The sequence below is a fragment of the Toxorhynchites rutilus genome, chromosome 2 (assembly GCF_029784135.1).
Source record: "Toxorhynchites rutilus septentrionalis strain SRP chromosome 2, ASM2978413v1, whole genome shotgun sequence".
Taxonomy (NCBI): domain Eukaryota; kingdom Metazoa; phylum Arthropoda; class Insecta; order Diptera; family Culicidae; genus Toxorhynchites; species Toxorhynchites rutilus.
In genome coordinates this window covers 128,162,343-128,188,908 of record NC_073745.1, presented here as the reverse complement: position 1 = coordinate 128,188,908, position 26,566 = coordinate 128,162,343, and the positions used below count along the sequence as shown (strand labels likewise).

Genomic DNA, 26,566 nt, shown 5'->3' with positions numbered 1-26,566 from the left:
CAACATAAGTAATAATATAAACAAATCCAAACTTTTCGTCTTGCCGTTCCTCATACGTCTTTTCTAAATAGTGTAAATTACGAGCCACCTGTTAACTCCACCATCTTGATTGTAATTAAGTGTTTTTTCCCTTCTTTATTGGTTATATCAACCTCGATTACCAGAGTATCTCTTTACTGCAGGCTCTCCATAAAATTGTAATTGTCAAAAACAAGTTCAGTTCTTTATGTTGTCATCTGGTTGCGTTCGATTTTGTAGCAAAATCTGGTGCAATAAATGAATTCAGTTCAAGTATTGTAGGAATTAGGTTTTACTTTCAAAACCTTTCCTTTTGCACCCGAAGCAGCATTCACAAAAGAAGAGGAATATGGGAAACGCTGATACTAAATTGAACTTCCGTAAAGCTATCGTACAGCTCACTAGCAAAAGTCAGGTTTGTTCGGCAATTTAAGGAAAATTGAAGCGCAGTTTTCGTACTTCTATTAAGACTATCGTAATTTGACCTAGAATTAGGATTTAAATATCTTTGTTCAGGTTGAAGTTATACGTGCAAGATGCACTTCAAGAAGATTGCGTTTTTCTGAATTATTGATTATGTGGCAAACTTACCATATGTTGGGATTGTTTTTCATTTGTTTTTGTTTCAGCCGATCGATGCAAGTGATGACGTATTTTGGGAGCAGTTTTGGTGCGAACACAGTACTTCTGTTCAGGATGTTTTTGCGTTGATACCATCTAACGAAATACGGAAAGTGCGAGATGTGATGCCCGCAAACCTAGCTACATTATGCTACAAAGCAACAGAAAGACTGGTGCGAGCGGTCGACAATAGCTGCCGGACCCAAGGGGAACAGCAGACCGTACTTAATTGTGTGCGTTTGCTGAATCGGATTTTACCATACATATTCGAGGATGCCCAGTGGAAGGATTTCTTTTGGTCCTCACTTCCGTCTGGCAATGACAAAGACGACAACGCCACCCCTCTGGCACAAAGTTTACTCAATGCGATATGTGATTTGCTATTCTGTCCAGATTTTACCGTCGTTGGTCTTAGAAAATCAGGTCCTGAGAAGGCAGAGGAGCTGAACTCGATCGACAGCTGCGAGTATATCTGGGAGGCCGGAGTTGGCTTTGCTCAATCTCCCCCTCGAAATGGCAACATGGACTCACGGCGTACCGAATTACTTAAACTACTGTTAACATGTTTCAGCGAGACGATGTACCGCGTTCCAACAATGAGCGACGAGCCGAACAAATGGATTGTTCAATTTACGAGTGCGGAAAATCGCCACGCTTTACCATTGTTCACATCTCTTCTGAACACCGTCTGCGCCTATGATCCAGTCGGCATTGGTGTCCCGTATAATCATTTGCTTTTCACTGACACCTTGGAGCCGCTGGTGGAAGTTTGTCTACAGATTCTAATCGTCACCTTGGATCATGACATTACCGGTAACTCGCCGACGCAATCTGCTTCGTATTCACACGATGATACAACCATTGCCGACAATCTCTTCATCAATTATTTGTCACGCATCCACAGAGACGACGATTTTCAGTTCATACTGAAAGGCGTGACACGTCTTCTGAACAATCCCTTGGTTCAGAGCTATTTGCCCAACTCAACTAAAAGGCTTCACTGTCATCAGGAACTGCTGGTGTTTTTCTGGAAAATTTGCGATTATAATAAGGTGAGTATGTGTTTCTGCTGAGGATAATCCAGGCTGTTCAGACTAATAGTCAGTGAAGCTCGAAAAACAGAAATCAGAGAAGGAAAAACGAAATTAGCTAATTAAAAATATTTGTCGTTTTAGAAATTTCTGTACTTTGTACTTAAAAGCAGTGATGTGCTAGACATTCTCGTGCCCATCCTGTATCATTTGAACGATTCTCGAGCCGATCAATGTAAGTTGTGATGGATTTATTTTTGGTTGTTCAATAAGTTCAATGTCGGTCGATAAGAGACGGTGCTATTAGGATATTTTCTTAAATTTTTATCTACTATTATTAATTATTTTATTGTGTGTTGTGCAATGTTTAATGTAAATATGTTAGCTTTTGACGTAGGGCTACGCCTAACCTCACGTAGGGCTAACGTAAAACCTTCGGGTGGAAAAAGTGAAAGATTTTGAACGTTAATATCTCTTCAGTTAATGGATGGATTTTGATTACGAATACACAAATTAAGAGAAAATATCCCCACCTATGTTTTTGTCTGAGACATATACAGATCGGACATAATTATAAATTGTATAGACACGATTATATACAATCCAAAAAAAAATGTTTTTATATTTAAAATACCATAACTCCACCTAATTCTGCTTTTTTAGACCAGATACCCCAATTGACTATTGATTGTGCGTATTGATACTGTTGAATAGTTAGATTGTTCTTTTGTCTTTGTTATCACCCAAAAATTCTCCGAAAAAATGAGGTATTTCAAAACGCCGAGCAGCAAAATATTAAGGAATCCCGGGGAGTACTCTCCGTGCACAACGGAAATTGAATGGTAACGTGAGACGCCCTGTAAAACACCAAATGCCCTGGAAAGAAGAGGAAGAAAGCATCGTCCAGTGGGGAATCGAGGTATCCTGAGCCGGGTTTCCGATTGACAAGAAACGTTTGAAAACTTCTATGGCACATTTTCTGCGAACCGTCAACAGGAAGAACCCATTTAAGGGGGGTGTTCCTAGATGCAAGTAAATGGCTCCTGAGTCGCCAACCCGACATCAAGCGTTATTACGGAGCATAAAATTCGGAAGTGGTCCCAAGAGGTAGATGATTACATTCGACAAGCAGATATCAGTAACGTCTTAGAACATCCTACTCGTGTGTTCAACGTGGACGAATCCTCTCATAAGACTTGTTTCAACGAAGGAAGTGGTTTTAGCACCATCTGACGAAAAAATACGTCCATACTTCAAACGCGACCTCGGAGAAAAAGTGCTACACAGTACTGTTCTCAGATAGTACGGCTGGAGAATTGGCATCGCCATTAGTATTATTCTTGCATAACCAGCGTCTTCTTGCGGAAATTGCAAATAGCGCTCCCGATGGTTGCTCAATGAGTAAAAATGACTCAGACTGGATGACACGGAATACTTGTTTGCCAATAAACAATAGCGAATTCGTTCGCGACGGCAAATGTATATTGTCGACATCTAATGGCGACATTCCTGCTTTGGAGGGAAATTATTCAGTCAGATTAGCAGGGCCGAATGCAGTTTTAAATTGTATAAATTTGAATGAAAATTTCTACTTCAAGTTTTTGATTACTGAACACATGCAATTCTGACAATTACTTTACTATTTATCTATAATTGTCTTGTTATTTCCACGAAGTCTTATCAATATAATAGAAAATCATTATCAGACACATATTCGATACGTGAAAGTAAACTTTTATGCATAATTTTCATTTTTATAGCATAATTATTCCATCTGGAAATCCGTAACCAGTTTTGCCATCTAATGAAAGCACGCGATGTTAAGGGGAACTGGGAGGAATGTGGTCACCCTAAGGAACATGCTCATTTCCTGTGTCCACATTCTAGAATCCTTGTTCTTCGAATTATATTGTAGCTCAACTTATTGTAGTTCAAGTATTATGAAAATTGAAAATAGTACATTTTTCATTATTAGAAAAAATGTTAAAAAATCGAAAAATTTTTTGGTGGGTAGGTAAAGTGGTTACTCGCACATATCACGCTAGAAGAGATGGATTTATGCGTGTTTTCTTGGCCAAATTTGTTTAAATCATTAATGAAATGGTGGGTATATGTATGAAATGAGCTAGGCCTATTCACCTAGAATCGTAATTTAAATTTTCTCATACGTACAAAAACGTAGAAGAAAACACAAAACGTTTTTCAAAATGAGGCTTGGTTTTGGTTGGGGTGGCATATTTTTCCTGGGTCAAAACCACAAAAGGGACCCCTTTAGGAGCAGAAGGTGATAAGGTATATCAGCTTTCGATTGATTGATTATTTGTTTTTAAGAGGCTTTAAACTTTGCAGTTCATTCCCCTCTTATCAGCTTTTGAAAAAAGAACATTCTCAGTAGTAATTTTCCACTGACTACTTTGCCCCACAAACAACGAAATGCGAAATAATCGCTGAAATTGAAATTGAACTATCTGTTCACCTCTCCTAGAATATGTAAACAGTCGTCCAAATTGTTATCAAATATCAGGTCAAATAAACAAAATATCACTAGAAATTCCTTAGATTCTAAGCGCACCAATCTACGGCCGAATGGCTACCGAGAGAGGGTTTTTTGTTTTTTTTTATATCTTGACACGCGACAGCTCCACTGTAGTACAGGGTGACTCAGAAGTCATGAAATTCTTCAAACATAAGATGACTATCAATACGGTGTCAATAGTCAATAGTTATACTACCAAACAAGCAGGTGACCACTATACCCCCACTACCCCTAATACCGTTAACGCGAATATACCCTACAACATTAGATTCCGATTCCAATAATACGACAATAAAAGCAGCAAAATTTTCATTTTCATAGCTTTTACTTTCAGATTTTTCAAAACAATACTCACAACTTAACAGTTTAGTATAGTTTATTGGTGGACTCGAGTGCGAACCCGTGAAACATCTCAGTGTGAACCCATCAGTTTTCGGGTTGAAGAACTAGTGCAAAACTAGGTTGAAGCTGAGTGAATAATAGGGAATTCGTTTTTATTAAGTTTAAACCTAACTGCTGTCAAAATTTTTTTTATTCACTCAGTTTCAACCTAGTTTTGCACTAGTTCTTCAACCCGAAAACTGAAGGGTTAAGACTGAGGTGTTTCACGGGTTCACCAATACAACTATATTGAACTGTCAAGTTCCGATCATTGTTTTGGAAAATCTAAAAACAAAGACTATGAAAATGGAAAAGCTGCTGCTTTTGCTTTTATATTATTGGAATCAGAATCCAATTCGGATTCTGATTTCAATATTCTGAGAGTATATTCGTGTGGACGGCATTAAGCTCCGTGTGCTTTCATTGGTTGGCGAAAATGATAATGGGTTATCAGGTGGAATAAACATGCTTTGAAAATAAAAATTATGAAAAAAAAAAATTATGTGATGAAATAAGAGGGTTTTTTCGAAATTGCAGAAACAATTTAAATGAAAAAAAAAACTCTGATGATGATTTTACATTATAATGGTAATTGTTTGTGGAACAAACTGGATATATCATAGACAAATGGATAAGTAAGTGCCAGTACTGCATGTTTTAGGTAATCTAACAACTTGAAGTAGAAATTTTCTTTCTTTTTATTCATAACTAGCTGACCCGGCAAACTTCGTCCTGCCCAAAATTTGTTTTTTGTTATCAATGCCTTCAAACATTCACGTTTTCTTAAATACTATGTACCTTTTACTATAAAATTCCTAGTATTTCTAACAAAACTCATCATCATAATATCAGATTATTTTCAGACATAATTCTCGTTCAAGATTTTTCAACCACTTGCAAATAACATGTTCCTCCGTTACATGGAATAAATGTTTTATACAGAAAATATGATAGAATAAAGACAGCTCTAAATCGGACAATTCCTTTCTCTAGTTCTGCTCTTATCAATACATTCGGCGATACTTTTTTATTGGTATAGATAGAAGAAAATGTAGGAGTGCGTTTCATCGTGCGTAGAACATATCGGAATTTAACTTTCCCTTTTTCCTTCAGAGTTTTGCGAAAATTTTCAATTGTCATGTTTGGTTGGAATATTTTTGGTTGAAATATATGTAATATTTTTATGGAACCCCCTCTCCATTCCAGAGGAGGGAGGAGTGTCATACCATCATAGAAACATTTCTCGTACTCAAAAACCCTCACATCCCAAATTGTGCTTGATTAGTTCTCGAGCTATGCAGAAGTTTGTGTTTGAGTGTCCCTTGTAATTTGTGTTTCATTTGTATGGCAACTTGATTAGTTCTCGAGTTATGCAGAAATTTGTGTTCCATTTCTATGACAATCTACCACCTCGTCCTCTAAACATTCGTATGAAAAATTTGGTTCCATTTGCTTGAATAGTTTTCGAATCACGCAGAAATTTGTCTTTCGTTTGCTTTTTTCTTTAACTTTTATATTTAAAAATCTGCATCAAAATTGTCTTCGGGCGACCTCTAGAGCTAATCAAGACCAACATTTTGCGATGCAGAATTCGGTAATATCTTGATCCTACTCAAAGTCAGTTTCACCCCAAAACTCACCATTTAAATGTGTACATTCGGATATAGATTCAGAAAGGATTTATTGAATTTTGATAAAAAGCAATGAGAAAATACCTGGTTTGCAGAAAAAAAACATTTTTTTATCCAGACAACACACTTATCCAGTTTATCCAATTTTTGTCGGATTCTCATTCCAAGAATGGGATCTATACATTAAAAAAATATTATGTTGGATGACATAATCTCGAACGATATAACCATATTTGCTTTTCGAATGACAAATTTATTGAACAACCTAGAATATGAACAGTTAATAACAAGATCACCAATCCTTGTACAACAGCTCGCGTTGGTCTGATGCACATTGGCGTATTCATTCTGCTGTTGTTGTCTGGTGAGCGCAATTTTGGCGTTCGCCTCAATAAACCGTACACCGCAACCGTTCCAATGGACATTCCCGTGTTTACCGGGACACATGCCGACCTGCTGATCACTGTGTTCCACAAGATCATTGCAACGGGACACCAGCGTCTGCAGCCCCTGTTCGATTGCCTACTCACGATTCTCGTAAATGTATCACCATACTTGAAGACACTTTCGATGGTCGCGAGCATCAAATTGCTTCACCTTTTGGAAGCATTCAGCACACCATGGTTCCTTTACTCGGCCCCTTCAAATCATCATCTGGTGTTTTTCCTGTTGGAAATATTCAACAACATAATTCAGTATCAATTTGATGGGAATTCCAACTTGGTGTACACAATCATTCGCAAAAGACAAGTGTTCCATGCGTTAGCTAACTTACCAACTGATTCGGCAGGCATAGCACGATGTATGAACAATAAGAAAGGTGGGAAACTAAACAATTCTAGTCATGCTACAAGGCATATCAGCCGAGATAAAGAACCCACAGATGTGCTGCCACCGGCTGCTGGTGCTGGTGATGAAAGCGAGGAAGATATAACTATAAGAACTGAGAACTTATCAATTGACATCAAACATTCGGACGAAGAAGACAGCCGTAGTGAAATAGTAGAAGAATCTATGGAAGGCTCGAGACCGGCCTTACCCGCTGAACCTGGAACATTAAAAGCCACCCTTCTGGATACCCCTAATATTGCCCAAATGACTGAGCGTGAATCCGCTCATCCTCTGGGAGAAGTTACAGCTACACCATCAGTGGAAAATGTAAATGCTTCGGTTGGTACGGTTGTCAAGGCAGGTTCCCCCAAAGGATCACCCAGCAAAGAGCTGCCGTCCCCAATCAAGAGATCTGTTGCACAGGTATTTCGCGATCATTGTTGCAAAATAACATTTTACATTCAATTTTCTTCTCTATAGCGTGGCAGTATTCGCGTTACACCAGCATCCGGCCACAACTCGCAGTCCAAGATATGGCAGCCCGCACCCGAATGGGTGCAATCCTGGCGCTCGAAACTGCCCCTTCAAACTATTATGCGACTTCTTCAAGTTCTCGTGCCACAGGTTGAGAAAATCTGCATTGACAAGGGATTGACTGATGAGTCGGAGATTTTGAAATTTCTTCAACATGGAACACTGGTTGGCTTACTACCGGTTCCACATCCTATTCTCATCCGGAAGTATCAAGCAAACAGTGGCACTACGGCTTGGTTCCGAACATACATGTGGGGCGTTATCTACTTAAGGTATGTTCCGGGAAAAGTTCCACTTCTGTACATTTTTCTCTATGGTCGTTATGGTTTGTTAACAGGAACGTGGATCCAGCCATTTGGTATGATACTGAGGTCAAACTGTTTGAAATACAGCGCGTATAAAAGGTAACATAAGTTAATTTATTGAAACGTTGCACCCTCCCTATAAATAGACGAATTCTAATATACTACACAAACTAAATATTACACTGTGCTTTTTGTTTGAACACATTCCTAAGGAACCTTGCCTGATCGACTTTCGATGGCAAGCAAATCGGAAACAAATAACATTTCCATGCCACAGTATTTACCAGTTACTTCAATGCTTTAGCGTTTGGTTCTGTTCTTTCATGATTTTTTTACATTGATTCTCAGCTGTGCAATGCTTGTGTAGATTGAATAATGTTGTATCTACGCACTACTACACAAAATATGATACCTACAAATTATGTAACATGCATCAATACTATATAACTCAATAAAAAAGTGTAATATCATGAAATAACAGCATCACAAACTGAAATTAGCTGTGGTTTTTCGGTGGAAAATTTTGAGAAATTCTTATTTAAAATATGCGAATTGTCATAAAATTTCATAACTTATATTATTTTCATTATTTTTGTTTTAGTCGATTTCGTAAAATGAACTTTGTTGATAATTGTTATCGGCAGCTTGTCCTGTACTTACCCATGAAAACAGTACTATACAATCAGTTTCAAATTAATGTCCATTTAACGCATTATTATTATTCGGGTACTTTTCAAAAATTGAGTCTTTGGTAGCGACATCTGGATCGTGCAAAATTAATCCATTTTTTACCGAGATTTTTTTTTATGTTCATCGATAATATTGTCCTTAACGAAAAAAATTTAAGAGTCTGTGCAAAGAGGTTTTGAAGTGTTTTTGTAAATATTCAGAAATCAGTAATTTTAACTCATTCAATGTTCCAAATTGGTGGCCCTTCTTCTTCTTCTTCTTTGTTTTTAAGAGGCTTTAAACTTTGTAGTTTATTCGCATCTAGGCTGGTGGCCCTAGAAAAATCTTTTGTTATATGAACTAAACCGAACATCAAACGGGTCGTAAGAGCCTTAGTAGCAAAAAGAACCCGAAACCATTAATTATTACTGCTGTCTGTTTTCAATGGCAAACTGTTAAAAAATAATGGGAATGATAAAGTCGGGAATATAACCGGAGATACGTAGGACTACACCAAGGACTGTTAATTTAAATAATTTATCGAATATCCAAGTAGTTTTTTCTGTATCTCTTACATCTCCAATGCTCCCAAAAACATCACCACAAACCACAAATTATGGGCAATATTCCATAAAACGAGACGAGCAATTCGTCTCGTCTCGGCTTCAGTCACTGTCGAGACGAGCAAAATATCCCATTCTAGTACACGAGTTTCATTAAAATGTTTTATTTGGTAGACTGGAGTTAGAAAATCTGTAAAATCTAGCAATTACTGAACTGAATTTGATGGTTGCAGTTGAAAACATACATTGCTTATGCAATACTAGTTTAGCCGTGAAACAATTTTTGAAGATAAAGGCGGAGCAGAAGAATACCGATGCTTTTAATCAACAAGGTGAACAAACACATCAAACAAACTAGACGATTCGACTGATTCATCGACGAGTGCGGCCAAATGGTCGTCGAGCCAGACGAGCGATTCGTCTGTTTTTAGTCGAGCTCGAAAAGGGCCCTAAAGTTAACATTCGTTCTAATGCGACTGCTATAGTTGCCGCCAACACAGTCGATTTCGGATTTTCTGTTACCGTTCTGCGAAAGGTGCTGCATGATATAGGGCCCTATTCCAGAAAACGAGACGAGGAGACGAGCGCTCGTCTCGTTTGTTTTCATATTCCAGAAGCCGAACTCGACTAAAAACAGACGAGTAGCTCGTCTGGCTCGACGACCGTTTGGCCGCGCTCGTCATGAATCAGTCGAATCGTCTAGTTTGTTTGATGTGTTTTTTCACCTTGTCGATTGAAAGCATCGGTATTCTTCTGTTCCGCCTTTATCTTCAAAAACAGTTTCACGGCTAAACTAGTATTGCATAAGCAATGTATGTTTTCAACTGCAACCATCAAATTCAATTCAGTAATTGCAAGATTTTACAGAATTTCAAATGGGCCTCTTCCAAACAACACAACCAAATGTAAACATTGAACTCATATCCAGGGATGCTAGATAACTGTTTTGAATATATTAACACGGCACGAAAAGGGTCTTCACATATTGAACGAAAATGAGTAATTCAAAACAACTACTTTATTGGAAATGCATATATATAGATTTAAAATTTTTCTTGATAAATCGTTGATTAGGTGAACAAACATTGCCCCCAATAAATCCATTATAACAAAACGTCTGAGTGATGAAACCATATGCTCGAAGAAAAATATCAATGAAACCAAAAAAATATATGAAACTTATTCCTTTTTGTTATGTTTTTTAAATATTTTGGCACTGAGAAAAGAGTATCGATTGAACAATTTTATAACTGTTTCTTGTTTTTCTCAAAACAAAAACATGTCTTCTCATCTGACATCACTGATCATACCGAGAAAAACTAACGGAAGTCTCTCCAGTCTACCAAATAAAACATTTCAATGAACTCGTGTACTGGAATTTAGGCGTAAGAGTGTTCCTTCTGTTAGACCGAACAGCGGAGACAGCTGATATGGGGGAGGCGATCTGGTGTAGTTGTAACATCCATACCTTTCGCGCTAAGGGTTACGAGCAGTGTTGCCACACGTGCAGATTTATCTGGAAAGGTACAGATTTTTTCGTTATTTTTTGTACGGTACAGAGTACAGATTTTTGTCAAAAAGTACAGATTGTTACAGATTTTTTCCACGTGTGAAATTTCTTACATTTGAACATAGCTACATTAAGGTACATGATGACTTTTACGCCGCAGTATCGTTTGGTGCTGCTGATCATAAAAGCATTTACAATGGAATAATTGATCAGTTTCATAAGGACGGAATTATTTACTAGGATTGTCTGAAAGGATTCGCATCGGATGGTGAGATTAGGGTTTCGAATTCCGTAATGCGCTTGATAAAAATTGATTGCTCAGATCTAGTAGTCGAAATTGGATGCGCAAAACGTATTAGGCGTCGTGCACAAATTACGTAACGCGATAAGGGGGGGAGGGGGGTCGAGGTTGCGTTACTTTCTGTGTATTAGAGATAGGAAATTGCGTTACGTAGGTGGGGGGAGCACGACGCCTTAACGGAAATCGTATTTTCGGCGCTTCGATGCCTTGTTTGTAACGTTCCTACAACTGTCGAGCGCTTTTTTTTCGGAACATAATCAGAACAAAAAGAAGCTTCGTTATCTGCTTAGCAACGATACGATGAACGCTATTTTGAGATCAAAAGATTTGGTTAAACATCGTGGCGACACACAGTGGTCCCTGAGAAAATTTAGGCAGTCAAAACCCAAAAAATGAAGTTGCATAAAAAAAATCCTACAGTCCTTCATTCTAGGTAGTGGTAGTTTTGTTCTTTATCGCAAAACATTAGACCAGTATTTTTTTATTTTTTCAGTAGGCTGACCATTTCCATTTTAGGGTTGTCCGAAAAATCAACTTTTTCCCTTTTTTCCAAAAATGACTTCAAAAATTCATAACTTTTGAACTACTAAACCGATTCAGATGATCGACATATCGAATTAAAGCCAATCACCTGTTAATACTACACCTGCAAAAAATTAGTTCGAACAGCGTTTCGCCATTCTGGGTGCACCCGGACTTCTCCACATTCTCGTAAAATTCGTTAGAACCAGGGTCCTCTCGCATCGTTTTAAAGAGGCCAACATATGAAACATCACCCTTAGCTTCGACGTGCATCGCCTTCGCCTGCCGAAAATTAGATTTCTTGTCTTTCGGCTGCTACCTTCTTTACTTCTTTTCCTTTTCAGTATCTTTATTTTTCGCTTTTTCTATCTTCTCTCTCTCTTTCCATTTCCTTCCATTTTGAGCTGCTCTTCTTCTACTTGCGAACCCTTTTTCCTTTTTTCCGAACGATTTCGAGGAATCTTTGGCTCACCTGTCTCTCGGTTGGAGTTCTCTGCAACGCTTCGGCGAGTGCTTGCCGTTCGGACTAGTTCGTCATGCTATTTTCTAGTACAGCCCAAGATGGATCTCAGACACGACCTTCTGGACATTGTGGTACCCTGAATTGTAGCAATTGTAGCTCAGATGATATGTAAACAAAGATAGCTCTTGACGGATGCGTGCAAACAGTTTGATATTTTTGAAGTATTATACGGTTTGCATGAAAGATGTGTTCGGTGTTTTACGGAATATCACATTGGCGATCCTACCATGATAAAATTGCGCAAGAAGGAAGTGGTGTGTTCAGCGGCATAGAAAAGGTAGACAGTGCCCTCGGCAAACTATGAAAATGGCGCCCCAAAAAATACCACTTTTTCCGATTTTTTACTAGTTTTGAGATTGTGATATTTTGAGAAAACTACTCACTTATACCAATGTTCACTATGAGCAGTTTATTTGTATTTAGAAGGCAAGAAATATCATTACCAGCTTTTTCTCTTGTCAAATGTTTGCCTTGCGTGCTATAGCTGAAGCAAAATGAACCACAATAACATCTAAAGCATGGGGGTCTCCGTAGACACATTGGTTGCGCGTTCGCTTAGTAAGCGATCGATCGTGAGTTCAAATCTCAGGGCCCTCATTGACCATCTTTGTGTTGTTACAGAATAACTACGTCCACGCAACAGTCATCAGCGATGGAGATCGATCCACGGTCGAAACAAGATCGATTCATCCATACAACTGCTCTGCTCTGCAAGACACATCGGGCTGCTGTTCTATAAATAACTCAACAATGATCAATCAACTGTCTCCGCTGTCCGGTCTAACTGGATAATGGAAGAACAGAACGAAAACTCTTACGCCTATATGGCAACTGTGTAAATGTGTACCATATGTAATGGTATAGAAGGGAGTACTCTGACGCCGAAAACATGGCAACTGTGTAATGTGCTAATTATAGATATGATAAACATGTGACATGTACACGATTGAAATTCGGCTCTGTTACAGCTAAAATGCTAATGAGCCTAAAATAAACAAAAGGGATAAAAAAAACATCTAAAGCAAGGTCTTCGAGTGATTCTTTCTCGGTCGAAAGAATTGTCAAGCCATTGAGTCGGTCTTTTGTTTGGATTATTGTAGAACGCAGATAATTTTTAATCAATTTAAGCTTGCTGAAACTGCGTTCGCACGATGTCACTGTAATTGGAAACGTCAGGAAAAATCGTAGCACCGTCTCGATGATATGATAAACTGCTTCGAGAGAATATGTGAGAATAATGTTAAAAATGCCTAAAGGCGTCGACTTCAGGTTAGGGAATAAGTCCTTCATCTGCGTCTTGAACACCTTCACCTCTTCCACTCTGTATCAATGTCTGAAGAATACTTCCGTCTTTGACCTTCAATTGATTCATGCTCCCAGATGTGTTACTCCTTCTCCCGTTATAAATGAAAAACTGATGATATATTCGCTATAGCTTTTCCACGCTGTTTCAACTGTATGCACAGTATGTGTTTTATAATGCAGCTTAAAGCCGTTTAAAATCCGCACACACAAAATTCAATCTCAAAATTCAAGTTTTTATCCAATTATCACCAAGTTTTTAGGGAGCAAAAAGAAACAATTAAAGTTAGTTTTGGCACCAAGTACACCTGTCCATTTATGGTGCTTGCGGTAACCAAAGGTGTACTCCGCTTTCCGCAAGTACAAATCGCTTGCCAAATAAAAAACTTCTTGGCGAACTTCAACATTCCCTGTGTCCGAAGGTTCTCGGGGACATCCAACTTATCTTTGGCAATCACACACAGGTTTCCTGGAATCTGGTTGAAGTCCGCCTTCACTTATGTCTCGTCATCCATTACGCAGCAGCGTGTTTTCGTTAACTCCCGATCGTACAACTTCCGGGCATGGCTTTTTGCAACCGTATTCTGTTTCTCGTCACGGTTTGGGGACTTCTGAACCTTAAACGTACGTAGCTAGAATTTGATATTCTGCACGAAAACCTTGCTCACATGCAATTTTTTAGCAACATGTCGAACTGAGGCGTTAGGTTTCAGTTTAAAGGTCTCAACCACGTTGTTTCGGACTTTTTCCAGGTTAACTGGGTGCTAGAACCCGCGGTGACCCGTGTGTGCCGAACGAAATAAAAGAACGCGTTTAACTTCACAAACACTTATGATAATTCACACGGAATTTATTTCTGCTGCTGCTACGTAGTGGATCACCGATGGTGATAAAAGAGAGACTGAGCCTGATCTCAGTTCCCTATTTATAGGCTAACTTATTTTCCCTTTCATTCTCTATGCGTAGTAAAGGAGAACTAATCGTAACGCATACTGCGGTTCATCGTGAATGCGAAATTCGCCTTAACATACCGCCCGCCTTGAGTTCACTCAACATAAACAAATTAATAATTCTTCTAATGAGTAATTCCTAACATAATTATGAACCTCCTAGCTAAATGTTTACAATAGTTACAAATTATTACAATTTTTCTATTATTGGATTTCATAAACAGCGTCGAACAACGATTTATTTCACACGTGATCGTTCGTCGTCTTTTCTATGATCCCTGATCGGGGAATGTGGCAAACACATGATGTGCCTCGAAAGCCGATTTTCCGGTCCACCTGGGAAGGCTGATGCTCAATGAATTCGTTTGGTGTTTCTTCGCATGCCACCCGCTGACAGATGATTGCAACAATTGTTCTGTCGAAAGAGAAACGTTTGAACTGCAGAAATTTCTTCCGAAGAATCTACGTAACTTATGCTTCGGCCCCTGACATACACGGCCGAAGATGCCGTTATTTGTCAAAATGCCCCACCGGGGCCATCTCATACTGATGATGAATCTCATGTTGGTGACGAACATCCATTCTGGGTGATGTGAAATACGAAAGTGCTGTGAATCCAGAGGCAATGGTAGTTATGGTCCTGTTGGAAACAAAAAACGATTGGGTTCCGAACTCATACTGAATAGAGGCAACATAACTTAAAATTCGCCCCCTGGCATTCACGGCGTTCTTACAACCGTTAATTACCAATAGTGCCCCTTATGGGGGCTATACTTATCTGCGTAGGTTGATTTGAATTGGTTGTCCAACCAGCAACAATCTGCAGCCTGTTAGACGTCAATGTGTTGTAGTGCTGGGCTAGAAACCCAAGGAGGTAGTTGATATTCACAACCCTGTCGGAGAAGAGAAAGCAGTAGGCTCCGGAAACAAACTAGTAGGGTTGAACGTAACTTTAATGTTGGCCCCCTGGTCTCTACGGCTGGAAAACCGTAGGTTGCCAAAAGTGCCCCAACGGGGGCTGAAATACTTAATTTATGAAATTGCGAATAACTTTAAACGTTGTGAATTTACTGCAAAGCTGATACTGACTCTGAGACGAATCGTATATTCCCTTCGGAGTCTGGATGAATTTTCATGATGAACCCGAAATAGCGTCTAAGATGAGGAACCTTATCATCCTTCAATGGATCCATTGTTCCAATGGAAACGCTATGTTTCTGCTTGGTACACGTGTCATGCTTGAGTGGATGTGACCGATTCGGCGTTAGCCAGCGTTTCCAGATCACGCGAAAGAACATTATTACTCTCTGCCATTTGCTGAATCTATTTTTCGAAGCTTCACAGACGCTTGGCTCTGTAATTTGTGTGAGTGAACGACCGCCAATAGGTTCATCCCGTGAGTACCTTTGTTTCGAAAGGATTTGAAGTAATACCATCGCTATTATTGTTATAAGCGAACAAAAATGACACGCAACTTTCGACGATGCGCTACGATGTGGTTGTGATGACCCGAAATTGAACCAAAATTTATTAATTGCTGGCGTCCTGCTCGAATCTAATGATTCAATGGGAGAGTTCAATTTATCGATGTCATGTATTTCTCCATCATCTTTAAAAATGTCTGGCATCCCTTTTCGAACATGTGTACTTGCTCCTTCAATTATTGCAACTTCTTCATTGGGTAATCTTACACGGAATTTATCATCTCGATCTCGTGAGATGCTCTCCTCGAACACTTTATCGCATGTCGATTTATCAATCGATGAACAACTCATCATACAACAGGAATACAACTCCGAAAGTTCTGCACTCCATGCAGGTTGCTCGTGATTTTCCTCCGTCAAAACAGTAGCTCCTCTAGGACTGGAACAGTTCGCTGAGTCTTGAGATAACTCTCCTGTAACGATCCAACCTAAATGTGTATTCCTCAAAATAGGACCGTGTTGGTCAAGCTTCATCTGCTCATTCAACAACAATTGATAGAAAACCGTCACTCCCAATATTACATCGACTGTATTGCAGTGATTGAAACAAGGATCAGTGAGACACACTCCTTTTGGTAAACTCCACGAATTTATATTGAAACTATGTTGTGGTAAGTTCATAGTAATGCGCGGTAGTACGAAGAATTTGATCTCCGTTGTAGTAAATGCAGACACTTGTGAATGAACCTTTGCTATAAGAGCTTGTTTAGCTATTGTTAGTGACTCTCCAACTCCTTTAACAGGTAAATTTTCTCGACAACGTTTGAAGTCAAGTTTTCGTGAAATATTCTCGGAGATCAAACAAATTTAAGATCCGTTGTCCAACAAGGCGCGAGCAAGAATTGTGTTTCCTTTGCGATCACTAAGTCTAACTATTGCAGTTGATAATATCGCAGTGGTGTGATCCTCTTGAGTATTGTACAATGTAGCGGTGTGGTAGATAGCAGTTGGTGTGGTAGTGGAAGGTGACAAGCGTTCTTGTGGCAACGTATTATTTGAAACTGGTGTATATTGTGGGTACGGTTGAGTATTGATCATCCGGGATTGTGTCTGAACATTTGATAGCTGAGACTGCAAATGCAAATTCGCGGCTTGAGGTCGTCGAGGACTCCATTGGGTACGAGCATTATCTGTAGTAGAATCACCATTGAATTCGTAGTTGACCATATGTGGATGAAGTAAATAATGATGACGCTGTCCACACTTGCTACACATCTCTTCTGAACACTCTGTCGCATAGTGCCCAGGCACTAAACAATTGAAACACAGTCCATGTTTCCTCACGAGCGCTTTCCTATCGATGATTCTCATTTTATCGAACCGACGACATTGGTCCACCGTATGTGATCTTACATCACAAACCACACAACCTTCACTTGATGATACAGCGGTGTGTATCGCAGGACTATTGTAATGTTCTCTCACACCAATACTCTTATGAGTGGACGTTGATTGTAAAATTGCACAATGTTTATCCAAAAATTCGATCATCGCACTGTAACTTGGTATATTTTTCGAGCTGTAGTGTGTTTCCCAATGGCGGAGAGTATCATCATCTAATTTTTGCGACAGAATAAATGCTAAAAGTGTGCTCCAGTTTTCCGTTCTCTCACCCAACTTTTCTAGCTGCTGAAGTTGAACTTTGAATGTGGTCAAAAGAGAATTCAATCCTTGGAAATTCTCACACTTCATTGGAGGCACATTAAATAATGTCCTGAAATGTTCCTGAGCAATCAATTTATGATTCTCGTATTTCGCTTCGAGAATACTCCAAGCGAGTGTATAATTTGCCGCTATAACCTGAATTTGATTTATTTGGAACAGCGCTTCATCTTTCAACGATGCTCGCAAATAATTAAATTTATCCATCGTATTCAATTGGTTGTAATCGTGTATCAATGATTTGAAATTATCTCGAAAGTTAATCCACTCTGAAAGCTTTCCAGAAAACGTGGGAAGTGTAAGCTCTGGATATTTCGTCCGAGACGGCTGTATAATATCAGTAGGTGCCGAGCGCTGAACAGAATCTTTCAATTTACACGTATTACATTTTTTCATAAGTGATTCTTTCAATCGAAAATAATAATTTTCTAACTTTTTATAAACTATAGCATTATTCGATTCAATCTCTTCTAACAATTGACTCGAATGTTCATCGTCGTCCATTGCCTTTTCGACTACGGTGTCATCTGTGAGAAGTTCGATTTGTAACCTCACATCACAAAACTTCTCAAATATTTCATCTAACCTTTTTAATCTGAATTCAACCGATTCTCCATCTCTTTCCTCCAGGTAGTTAGATAGGAATTCCTCTAAATTCTCCAATGATGCTCTTATCTGGCGTTCTTGCTTTGCAAGTTGTCTCGAATCGGTGGATGGCATTGTTCCACGTTCCACCACAAAACTACAGATCACAAACTTAATTGGTGTATGATAATATACTATCCCACCCGAGACCTCAAGCTTCCGAACGAATTGATGTGAATCGCAAATGATCGATGATGAAAGGCAATCATCAAATTGTGCGGCACCTAGCCCTATTCAACCGGAGAAACTCAAAACCTTCCAGCACAGCTTCACTTGATCCAATGTCGCCTAGTCTCAATTCGTTTGTATGGATCTATTGTTTCGTTAAATTATTTTCAGTATGATGGAAATGATGCTCTTCTATGGCTTGCGTATCATCAAAGCTAAGCCACCTCAACCACTCGATCTCACACGCACACAATCGCTCTTTAAACTTAGCTGAGTATAATTCTCGTGATTGACACCCTCCGTGTTGCTCCAGTCGATGGACAATCCTCTTTGGGTATCCCGTGACAGAATCAGCAATATATTTCACTTCACTATAGGCGCGCCTGAAATATTCTTGTGGACGCAAAGGACACCGGAAGTGCGTCTTATATTCGCTGCGCAACAAACACGCGATATCGAGAAATACGTTCGATATTTTATACTCGTTTGTGGAATTTAACGATTTTTCCACCTAGATGAAGGTAACGCGAACACTATTCGAACACGGCGAAAACGCAGTCCCACGGATCTGAGCGATCCGGCTCGAAGGACCCAAAATGTTTCGGACTTTTCCCAGGTTAACTGGGTGCTAGAACCCGCGGCGACCCGTGTGTGCCGAACGAAATAAAAGAACGCGTTTAACTTCACAAACACTTATGATAATTCACACGGAATTTATTTCTGCTGCTGCTACGTAGTGGATCACCGATGGTGTTGAAAGAGAGACTGAGCCTGATCTCAGTTCCCTATTTATAGGCTAAGTTATTTTCCCTTTCATTCTCTATGCGTAGTAAAGGAGAACTAATCGTAACGCATACTGCGGTTCATCGTGAATGCGAAATTCGCCTTAACACGTTTTTGTGATCGTTCTCCTTGCTATTTTTCCGGATCTTCGCTTCCGGTCAATATTCAGTCGTTTTTGGAATGACAGCAGCGTTTTTTTTATGACAGCAGACAACGTTCGCGATTCCCAGCTTTTTTCGATGACACGATGTGACAGAACCTTATCCGCGAAGTACTCTTGCAAAACTTTTTAGCGCACGCATTGTTCTTTCGTCACCACTTTGAAAACTTTTGCTCACCTGATGAAATAACCTCACAGAGTGTAAAATCTACTCATCAGGGATGTGTTATTACTCAATTGAAAGATGAAATATAATACGGGGGAAAAATTGCTATTGAAAATTCTTGGATTTTGGCGCCCCAAAGGGTCAGCGCCCGCAGCAAATGCCGGGTTTGCCACCCGCACACTACGCTACTGGGTGTGTTTCAGGAAGTGGTGGTTCATTTTAGATGTTTTTTTTTTCGTGGTAAGTAAAAACAGCCATATAGTGTTGACAAGAGAACATTCGATATTCTCGGTAGCTGCTAGTAAAGCAGAAAATATGAATTTCGAATTGCGAAAATTAGAAGCCCAAGGCCAGCTTGTAGTTATAATAAATTCTAATGATTCACAATATTGAATCAGGTTCAGCCCAAGATCAATATTTTGCGATAAAAATAAACGTTTTGCGTTCAGAAAAAAACGAATTGATGCTTTAGTATTTAATAGAGTTGACAAACCTTGCACTTGTTTTTCGTTCACAAACAAAGCACATTATGGTTTCAAGATGGCTGCAGAGCGATTTTGCCATATTGACCCACCTTAGGATATACTTCTAAGCGCTTTGGATTAGATTGCATTCCATTCTTACTATTGTTGCTTTCAGTGAACGATGTGGTATCCTGAATTGTAGTGTAGCTCAGGTGATATGTAAACAAAGAGAGTTCTGACGGATGCGTGCGAAAATTGAGATGTTTTTGGAGTGTTATACAGTTTGTGTGGAAGATGTGTTCGGTGTTTTACGGAATATCACAGAAATGATCTCCATGTGCAAGTTGGGTTTGTCCTGTACGAAGGTATCGAGTTCTTTGACCCATTATCATGACCGTCGATCGTGTTCATCATTGTATCTGCTGTCAGCTAACCTTCTTTGGTTGAAATATTATTGGATTTGGGCAAGAACAGAGGGCTGATCCCCCGTCTTTGATGAGTCTCAGGTATTTCTTCAGAGATTACTGCGGCTAGAAGTTGAGGTATCTACTCGGTACAGCATTGGGGATCCCAATAGCTTCCTACAACATGCAAACGTCTCGTATCTCTTTCTTTCTTTCTCTGTCTCTATCATTTTCTCTCTTTCTCTCTCTCTATCTCCCCCCTCTTTCTCTCCCTTCCACTCTTTTTCCCTCTCTCTCTTTCTCTTTTTCTTTCGTGAAGGTGCAGTCATTGCAGAGTCGTATCGAGTTCCTCCAAAAAATGCTATATAACTATATAAGATATAGGCAGGTACAGACTTGTGTTATTTCAATAGCCTGTTTTCAAAGCAATTTGTATGCTATTGGAACAAGTTTTCGGGTCAATAAGTAACAAGAATATATCTCTTAGACATTTTATCATTCGAATGAAGTGATTATCATACCTCTTCGTTATGCCGAATCCTAAGGGTTTTTTTTCTGAATCTATTTCCTGGACCTAGTGATGACAAAAGACGTCTTCTGCCCAATGTATTGTTGTTTATACTGAGGTGTGGAAGCCCTGTCTGGGTTGCAGCTCTGAAGCCTCATCGCAATCGAAGGAAGTTAAATATCTCTTGCCAGAAACTCATGGTCGAAAACGCGTATAGAAAAGTATCATCTGAAGCAAATACTAACCCCATTGTCATCACAACAAATGCTATAAACGTAAGAGCTTACAATTAATACGCAAAACTATGAGAGTAGTGTCGATGTTCACGCGAACGCAGCGAACGACAGATAGACGTGCAGGCTAATACCGATACTCTCATCGTTGGTAACATATTACAGGGTGCTCAATAAGTTCGAACCTTTACAACATATTAGTTGGAACATCACGCTTGGACGATATTCGCCGTGTGGACCGGTACTCCGTCCTGTTGAAAGACGTAATGATCCTTCCCGCAGAGGTCCCGAAGTATCGGGGTCACAGCCTTCTCCAGAAGATCGGTCTTATGGTACGTGGCGTTGATTTCCACGTTTTTCCTCAATAAACGCCAGGGAGCATGAATACGACCCCAAACCATCAACGATGCGGTGCTCTGGAACCGTGGGATGTTTATGTGGGACGGGGGGATGCTGGACAACGTCGGCACCCCAGTCGATCATTTTGGATAATGTGCGGCTGTTTACGAACTCCTGACCTGCGTGCCGCAAAAGTATCAGTTTGCCTCTGTCCAGCCTCTTCTTCGTTGTAGCCTACGTTACCCCATGAACCTTACATTTCTTGTACGGGTTGTATCCCAGGTCCTTCGTCATGATGGTGTGGGCGTCCCTATCGACACATCCAGGTCAGCTGCGGTTTTCCGGATCGAGCGGTTCGTTTTTCGACGAACTCACTCCCTTACCACCTTGATCTCGCACGGTCCTTGGCCGAGCCCGTCTCCCGGTACCGACCGATGGTGGTATAGATGAAACTCCGCTTCACCCCGTGGGATCTCAACCGCCGGAATATATGACCGGGTCGCTCACCTGTCGCAAACAACTTCACTGCGACGTCGCGGTACTTCTTCATCGTGCGCGGTAAACAAACAACAATTAATAGCAAGTCGACACCGTACGCGTCGGTTAGCCTATGTATGAGGCTAAAGCTGACACCAATACCAATACATAGAATGTACATGGCGCGCAATTACACAACTATGAAAAGTTGTGTTTGAACTTATTGAACACCCTGTGCATGGTAAGAATCTAGTTTCAAACAGCATCTTCATCGCTTCGGTCAACCGATGTCGCCTCTGTACAAACTATAAGCATGTATTGGAAATATGGTTTTGTGTGTTCGTGTTTTGAAACAGTGCAGTGTAGTATGAAATTATATCTTTCTATAGCTGGGTCGACACTGAACACCAACCCGTTTGGATAAAGACTGCATATGCGGATGATTTTAAGAATTTTCGGCATCCAACAAAATCAATTACCTCTATTAGGAGGTAGAACGAGAGAGAACGACAATTATAATTAATATCTAAATACAATACACAATACGGAAGTTTAGCTACAGTTTCAGTTAACTTTATTTACAAACTTGTTTGAACAACTGGCTGAATGAAATTTACAGTTTTTCCAAGTACATCTATCTCATTACATATCTCGAATCTTGCATCCAAATACAGTTCAAGCTTAAGATTAAATTCACACCGTCACTCATTCCAACCCTCATATCCAGAACTAACACTTACAAACTCGTTCAAGTACACATGGTTCGGTTACAGCATTTATCACCTCGCTGAGACTATTTAAGTGTTCTAACTTTTCCTACTAATAATCTAGATTGTAAAATTGAAATAAAAAATACCTGTGCTTTATTTACAGCTATACATTGAGGATGAGTACATGCGATTTATTTGATCATGATTCTTGAATGCGAACGAAATAATGTGATCCAAGGATTGCATTCAAATGTTCCATTGAGTATGAAGCCAATCAACTGGGATCGGCAGTGGGAGATTTAGAACTTATGTTCGAATAAATAGCGGTTGGATTCACGAAAATAGTTGAAATATTTACATTGCTACTCTAATTGTTGTGAGATTTAGGTTGCTTGTCATGGACTTTACACTTCCGAGCCTAATTTCTGTCGAAGTACATGCCAAGCCTTGTAAATTTTGTAAAACCCTAAAGTACTCCAATTTTCAGAACTTTTTTCAACTAATGATAGTTGGACATCCGTTTTTTCGACTTCACCATACAAAAAAACCAAAAGTTTCGACGTTTCTAACGATACTTACAAATTAATAGGAATCTTTGTTTAAGGAGTTCGTTGCTCTGATGCCATGGGCATCAATCTAGCGCTATCAATAAATAAACTTATCGCTCTAGCAAATAAATAACAGCATTATAATGCCTTATCAACATGCAGTCATCTGGTTATCCCATATTGTTGGCAACACTGTGTCCTTTTGGTATCGATCCAAAAATTAATACAGTTTTGTGGTCTCCATACTCCAAACGGAGACGCTCCTAAACTCTCCTAAAGCTAAACCAAGCTCCTTTAGTATTTCCTATTATCACGAATGTGTGCCCGCTTCCGTCTTACTTTCTTCTCGCACTTGCCCCACCAGGAATGCTTGGTGCAGACGGTTTCCGGCTTCAGCACGAAACACTTGGATTGCACAATGTTGAAGAACAGTTTGCCGACCATGTTGGCGTCGCTCGAGTCGGCCATCTTTAGGCACGTGCGGAATCTGTCGAAAAAATTAGATGATTATTTATATTGCAATCTTCATATTAATATTGTTTACATTGTTAAAATGATTGAAAGAACCAAAAAGCTAGCTGAAACGAAATTAAAATATTAATGAAAATCGAACCCGTTCAAAACAACTTGTATTTCCCATCAATAGATAAAAAATAAATCGCGATAATGAAGACATTAAACATCATGGTTGCGAAATTGATACGAGATTTTTCTTCGTTTCGCACATTACGAATCTGTTCCACGATTGTACCCTCCCTTTTTACGTTGCAGTTATTTTTATGTCCTTGTTCAGCGGCCTGACCCTGTCGCCGATCCCGAAGAACAAGTGCGAAATCTTGAAATGTCGACATCCAGTTGCTGCTGCAATTCGGTGGCGGTGTGTCATAAAACTGCCATTCGCACCACTGTCGGCACCGATCGGCGAAAGAATGATGGCAAAAGTTGAAGAACTTACACTTTAGTGAAGGGATATGGCAGCCGAAGTTTGAGGGCTCACGCTGACGACGATTCAATTCATGGATAATCACATTCTGGCTCAGTGAGTTTAAATTAAAATATCGGCAGATAATTCGCGATTTAAAATACTTTTCGCCGACAGCTTCAATACTTCTTAAAGGACCGGAATGTTCACCGTTAACGTTTCATTCTGGGAAAATAAACGGTGTCAGTTAGCGTCGCAATAAAAATAACAGTTCTAGTATTAGCGGTGCTTCATCAACCCTAAGCAGAAGGGTCGTGTTGCTGACATTTTTATTGTTCACATACCTGCTTGGCGTCTTGCCTTTACTCGTTGTACTGGTGGATGGATACTACTACTTTGTGTGGGAGGGAGTTTGTCCAAAGGAATCGTCGTCTTTTCATCATGACTGTTGGCGATGAAAACATGACATAGATGCAAGACACGACAATCACGTGGGTACATTGTTTCATGTCGTGTTTTGTCTCAAATTATGTTGGAACAATTTTTGAATGTCTTGGATAGGGATGTGAAGAACAATAGTGCTAGTGACGCTTTTCGTTAAAGTCGCTCTGATGATAATATGTAGACTAGGAAGCCAATGAATGTGTGGGAAAAAATCGACCCTAAAATTTCAAAAAGTTACTCAATATAAAATGTTCTCCACCTCGAAAAAACACCCTATGCAAAATATCAGCTCAATCGGAAGTTTAAATTTTGAAAATCGAAAAATCACCCAAGGGGGGAGTAAAGGAAATCGGGATATTCCAAAAAAAAATAAAATTTTGATGTAAAATATTTGGCATCAAAATTTTTTTTTCGAAAAACCCGATTTCCTTTTAATTGCACAAAACGTCGAGATCTAGTTACATCTCGAAAACAAAAATTTTGTCAAAAATCAACACGCTGGGACTTTTTTGGACTACGAGACGAAACATATGGTTTTGGGTGCCAATAAAAATAGTTATCTCGATTTTTCATTCGGAACTTGCTGCGAAATGTTGATTTGGACGATAGTATACCTTTTGCTAAACATTACCTCATTCAAACTTCATTTATTTTTGTCGCAGACGTTAAAATTTAAGTTTTTTTAAACCGAAAAATCACCGGAAATTGGGGTAACCTCAACCCGGTGTAAGGAAAGTTAGTATTTCTGGCTTTCTTTTTTTCCTATTGCTGATGACAGCGGTTGTGCTTGCGTATATAGCTTGTTCGAAATGAGAACGAAAAGCAGTTCCCGTTCTACGGACACTGAGGAGAAAGGAAATATTGCAATTTAAGCCCCGTCGGTTTCAAACATTCGAAATTTCTATCATATAGTCTCGTTCCAGTTAGTGAGCAGGCAACGGTCTTCCTCCTTGCTGACGTCACGCACAGTGGTTTTGCGTTGATACACTTGGTTACAGGCTATTATATATTTGTTCCAACACTATTATTATTCAACATTGCGTAACCCTCTCAATTTACCATCGCCGGCTACCGAACGACTTCGTCTCTCAGTTGCATATAGCAGGAACTTGACGTCACAAAGTAATATAAAATTTCTACAGAAGGATACTCATTCTTGGGTGAAATTCTTGTTCGTTCAAAAAAGTAAACAAAGAATGTCTGAGCCACGAAAACGTTTGTTCCTTTGATCGGAGAAATATTTGACACTGTCATATGATTAATAGGGAAAAAAGTAATAAGAATTTTTTGTTCAATCCAAATGCACTTGAAAAATAAATTTGCTTGGCTCCGCATGACCTAGATTTAAACAAAAATAATTATCTTGGAATTTCATTTTGATAACATTTCAAATACACCGTAAAATTGTAATAATGTTTCATTTCTATGGCAGACTTCCCCCCCTCCCCTCTTCAGAAAGGTAGGAGTGTTGAACCACCTTAGAAATGTTTCCTTTCCCCTAAACCCTCCACAGGCCAAATGTGGTTCAGTTTGCTTGATTAGGTCTTGATTTATGCAGAAATGTATGCTTCATTTGTATGGCAGTACACGATTAAAACCCGGTTGTGTCACAGCTAAAATGCTAATAAGCCTAGATAAAACATCAAAAAGAAATAAAAAAAAAATTTACCCTTTAATTTAACAAAGTTTGACGCATAATGGTGCCGTATCGGACTTACCGAAATGATGATATGAATTTTAAAATTTATGAAATTTGAATACTTTGCGCAATTTTGATCATTTATAAAAAAATAAATAAAAGTAGAAAGGTCTGAGCCTAGGGACACGGACAGAAATTTCACGTAGGACTGTGATTGTTCGGAACAGTTGTTTTGTTTTTTAAGTATCGTCATTGAATACATTGAATATATAGTTTATGGGGAAAAACAAATAAACGTTGAGAATACTTACGATTTGGTAATATTTTGAGGCAAAATACACATGAAATCATGAAGCTTTTCAATGGATAGCTATGATATTGTGATCTCTTGCTATTGTCTTACTCTTATCATTAGTCTTATTCTAAGTCATCGAGAGCAGTAGCTTTTTCGGTGAACATTATGTTCGTTTGAAGACTATATTTCACGTCACACACACTGACACTGTGGGCCATGACAATATCCTTGAAATAATGATTTTTTATGGAACTGCAGCCATTTTACTAACTACCAATGCTACCAAT

The 26,566-nt window shown here is 39.2% G+C and overlaps 2 protein-coding genes across 9 annotated transcripts in view; one reads left to right on the top strand and one right to left on the bottom strand.

Annotated features, from left to right (window-relative positions):
- The first annotated feature begins 203 nt into the window (after positions 1-203).
- Positions 204-26,566, top strand: part of LOC129771770 (protein HID1) — an 81,201-nt gene continuing 54,838 nt past the window's right edge. For 4 of the 5 annotated variants that reach the window (XM_055775790.1, XM_055775787.1, XM_055775789.1 and 1 more), the window contains exons 1-6: positions 204-433; positions 648-1,691; positions 1,815-1,905; positions 6,532-7,472; positions 7,530-7,855; positions 7,921-7,987. In XM_055775790.1, coding sequence (XP_055631765.1) covers positions 368-433; positions 648-1,691; positions 1,815-1,905; positions 6,532-7,472; positions 7,530-7,855; positions 7,921-7,984 — 2,532 coding nt within the window. In that variant the 5' untranslated portion in view covers positions 204-367 and the 3' untranslated portion in view covers positions 7,985-7,987. Of the gene's footprint in view, positions 434-647; positions 1,692-1,814; positions 1,906-6,531; positions 7,473-7,529; positions 7,856-7,920; positions 8,372-26,566 lie in introns of those variants that run through there. The other variant, XM_055775785.1, reaches the window with a different exon arrangement.
- LOC129771772 (uncharacterized) overlaps positions 22,269-26,566 on the bottom strand; it is a 62,346-nt gene continuing 58,048 nt past the window's right edge. For all 4 annotated transcript variants that reach the window (XM_055775794.1, XM_055775793.1, XM_055775796.1 and 1 more), the window contains one exon: positions 22,269-23,466. In XM_055775794.1, coding sequence (XP_055631769.1) covers positions 23,274-23,466 — 193 coding nt within the window. In that variant the 3' untranslated portion in view covers positions 22,269-23,273. The remainder of the gene's footprint in view (positions 23,467-26,566) is intronic.